General features: G+C 50.1%; 1 protein-coding gene across 1 annotated transcript in view; it reads right to left on the reverse strand.

Annotated features, from left to right (window-relative positions):
* PPP6R2 (protein phosphatase 6 regulatory subunit 2) overlaps window positions 1–3,649 on the reverse strand; it is a 45,147-nt gene that overhangs the window by 24,557 nt on the left and 16,941 nt on the right. The window contains exons 10-12 of the mRNA XM_017739382.1: window positions 2,903–3,055; window positions 1,944–2,156; window positions 1,002–1,066 (exon numbers count right to left, since the gene is read on the reverse strand). Of these exons, the coding sequence (XP_017594871.1) occupies window positions 1,002–1,066; window positions 1,944–2,156; window positions 2,903–3,055 (431 nt within the window). The remainder of the gene's footprint in view (window positions 1–1,001; window positions 1,067–1,943; window positions 2,157–2,902; window positions 3,056–3,649) is intronic.

Raw genomic sequence — 3,649 nt, forward strand, 5'->3', positions numbered from 1 at the left:
GTGCCAGGCTGCTCCAGCCCCAATGTCCAGCCTGGCCTTGGCCACTGCCAGGGATCCAGGGGCAGCCCCAGCTGCCCCCGCTGGTCTCCATGTGCCCACTGAGAGCAGGCAAGGACCTTCCTGGAATCTCCACCTTCCCAAAGCCCCAGCTGAGATTCCTCTGCTTCAATCCCTCTTTTTTCCTTGCCATCCAGATCCTTTCCAGTGTGCTGCTGACTGGAGTGCTTTGGCAGGAAACAGGGATGAGCTCTGGCTCCTTTCTGGTTTAATCAGGAAAGCTCCCAAGCAGCACCCAGGGGTATTTTTGGTCCTGCAGAACTGGGCAAGGAAATGCCCAGCAGAACTCCTTATGCAGACAAAGGGCTGTAAAAAGGACCAAAACCCCCAAAAACCCAAACCAAACCAACAAAAAAAAATGTAATCCAAACCCCAACCCACCAATTATGGCCTAAACAATTCCAGTGGGACTCCAAAGCCTTTGGAAGCCTCCAAGAGCTCAAAATAGAGAGGGAGGACCAAACACTGAGCTGGACACGGAAACGGAGGCCTCCAGAATATTTTCACTTTCATGTTTTGGTTCTTTTAAAATATTTAGTTCTTATCAGCCCAATCAGCACAAAATCCAAGGGGTTTATGAAGCTAAAATATGAAATCCAGAGCACAAATGCTTGGCCACCCCAACTTCCAAGAGTTTTCCACTCCAGGGAGAATAAAATGGTGCATTTAAAACAAAAAAAGAATGAAAGGAGTGAACGTTCCCTGGGATTCCCTGAGAAAGCAGGAAAGCAGCAGACTGAGTGTCTGGGATGAGGTGCTGGAAACATCCATAAACCCCATCACGCTTTCAAATCCTGCCTATTTGGGAATTTGGCTTTTCAGCATGCAGACCATCCCAATTCCAAATCCCAACCGCAATCCAAGCCTGTTTGGGCACCATTAAATGGGACATGCTCCAAGAATATTCCAAAGTCAAGCGCAGCCCTGGGCCAGCAGCTCCTTACTGGATTTTGTCATTGGCTTCCCAGGCATCCAATATCCTCTGCACCAGGCAGCACTTCTGGAACAGCTGGGGGGAAAGGGAGAACATTCAGAACTTCCCAAAGGAGAACTGTGGATCTTCCTCTTGCTTCCCTCTCTCCTCCCCAGGAACTCAAACCTCAGCCCTTCCCCTGCCCAAGAGCCCCAGTTCCTCCCTGATTATTTCCCAGAGGATCCAGGGAGAGCAGCAACACCTGGAACATCCCCAGGCTGCTTTGGGCTTCCCAGCTGCAGGAAAAACAGGAATGAAAACGCTGCTGGCATTTTCCAACCCCAACACCGGGCTCTGACCGGAATGTTCAGGTTCTTGTCCCAAATGTATAGTTATTTTTACAAAAAAAATGAAATTTTACAAATAAATAGGGCTAATTTTACTAGTAAATAGGGATAGCTTTACTAATAAATAGGGATACTTGAATACTAAGTAGGGATAATTTTAATAAATAGCAAGGGATTCACAGGGCCATTAAATGAGGGGAGTTTTGGAACGGGATGCTACAAATAAAGGTACAAACCACAGTTCCACAAGAACCACTACAAATGGCAATAAATAATAATAAAACCCACTGAAATTGATAATAAATGATAATAAATCCCACTAAAAATTGATCATAAATAATAATAAAAATCACTAAAATAGATAATAAAAAATAACAACAAAACCCACTAGAAAATGATAATAAATAACAATAAACCCCACTAAAAATAGATAATAAATAACAATAAAACCCACTAAAAATAGATAATAAATAACACTAAAACCCACTAAAATTGATAATAAATGATAACAAAACCCGCTAAAAATGACAATAAATGATGACCAATGCACACCGAGCCCAGCGGCCACTCTGGGCCAGCCCATCCCAGAGAGGCCCCGCTGACCCCAGCCCAGGCCCAGCTCTCACGTGGGTGACCATGATGTTCTCGGTGGCTCCGGCCGCGGGCTCCGCGGGCTCCGCGCTCTCCGGGGCCGCGCTCCCGCTCGGAGCCTCCTCTTTGCTGCCTGGCTCCCCCGGGCTGGGCTTCCCCTCGTGCATGGAGTGGGACAGGATGGCTGCTATGGACAGCTCCACTTGGAAATGCAAAAAGTTATTCCACGTGTATTTAAAAAATAAGTCCTGGAGGAGAAATGAGAGATGGGAGAATTTACTGGGGATAAATTTTCCTGCTTTTAATGATCAGTGATATCAGGGATCTTTAAGGATCTTCCCAACCCATCCCATCCCAGGATTCTGGGGCTTTGTGATATGAAGTTGTTGCCCAAGTTGTTGTTTGATCAGCAATTCCACTCAGTTTTCCTGCTACAGCCCAGCACCCACTGCTGGCTGGGCTGGGCAGTCCCAGGGTGCTCGGTCTGTCGGGAAACCAGTGAGTATTCCCAATAAACTGAGCACTTGGGAATTCTCTCACACACAGACAGCACTCACAGCACAGACACACTGAAAACTCCAAGTGAACTGTGCTGGGGCGGAGTGAATCCTCAGAGAAACAGGAACTAAACAATTGCTAAGGACGGGATCAACTCTCTTAAGGCTGCCCAGGCGCTGGGAGGCCTTTTCCAGCCTCAGGGATCCTGGGATTGCGGGAGGAAGTTCATCTCTCAGCATTCCAGGAGCTCACACACAGCACAGACTGTTTCACACCCTCTCCACGGAACTAACAAGGAGCTGGAAGTGTGAGGCTCAGTCCAAATCCCCAAACAGTGGGATTTGGATCTCAAAAGCTCTTCCAGGGATCTGCTCCTCCTCGGAGCAGATCAGAGCAATAACGGGACTTTGTCCCCCTGGCACAAGCCCTGCACAGAGCAGATCCCAGGGAAGGAAAAGCTGCTCCCAGCTGGAATTCCCCCGCCCTCAGTACTCACAAGTAACAAGTCCATGGTGCTGAGCCGGCAGAGCTCCTGGTTGATGCTGGGAGTGTTGGTGTGCAGCAGCGCCGCGATCAGCCGCGAGCCGTGCAGCCGCGCGTTCCCCAGCGGCTCCTCCAGCACCCCCAGCGTGGTCAGGATCGCCGGTTTCTGCGGAGCAGGGACGGCAGTCAGGGAAGGACAACACTCCTGCCGTGCACCTGCACCAGGGGCTTCCCTTCCATGGTGCCCAGTGACAGGACACGGAGCCATGGCCAGAAATTCAACCATGGGAATTCCACCTCAACAGAAGGAAAAACTTCTTTCCGTGGAGGGGGCAGAGCCCTGGAATAGCTGCCCAGGGAGGGCCTGAGCCCCCCACTCTGGAGACATCCCAAACCCCCCTGGACGTGTCCCTGTGTCACCTGCTCCAGGTGACCCTGCCCTGCAGGGGCTTGGACTGGACGATCCCTCCCAGCCCCAGCTATTCTGGGATCCTGGGATTCAACAGAACCTGCTCATTTCTGGAATGCTCTCAGCAGGGCAACCTAAACCACCTTCCCAAGAGGATGGTTCTGGGACCACTGGGAGATGTGACCTCCAAATCAGAAGATTAACATCCAACTAAAAGTTCCTTCCTCTCCATCCTTTCCCATCTCCACTCAACCCCCAGTCCCAAACTGTCTCCGCTTCCTGGATTTCCCTGAACACAACAACCCTCAGGTGCTGGCTGCAGATTCCTGCAGCAGATTCCTGCAGCAGATT

The sequence above is a fragment of the Corvus brachyrhynchos genome, unplaced genomic scaffold, assembly GCF_000691975.1.
Source record: "Corvus brachyrhynchos isolate BGI_N302 unplaced genomic scaffold, ASM69197v1 scaffold197, whole genome shotgun sequence".
In the NCBI taxonomy this organism is placed as follows: domain Eukaryota; kingdom Metazoa; phylum Chordata; class Aves; order Passeriformes; family Corvidae; genus Corvus; species Corvus brachyrhynchos.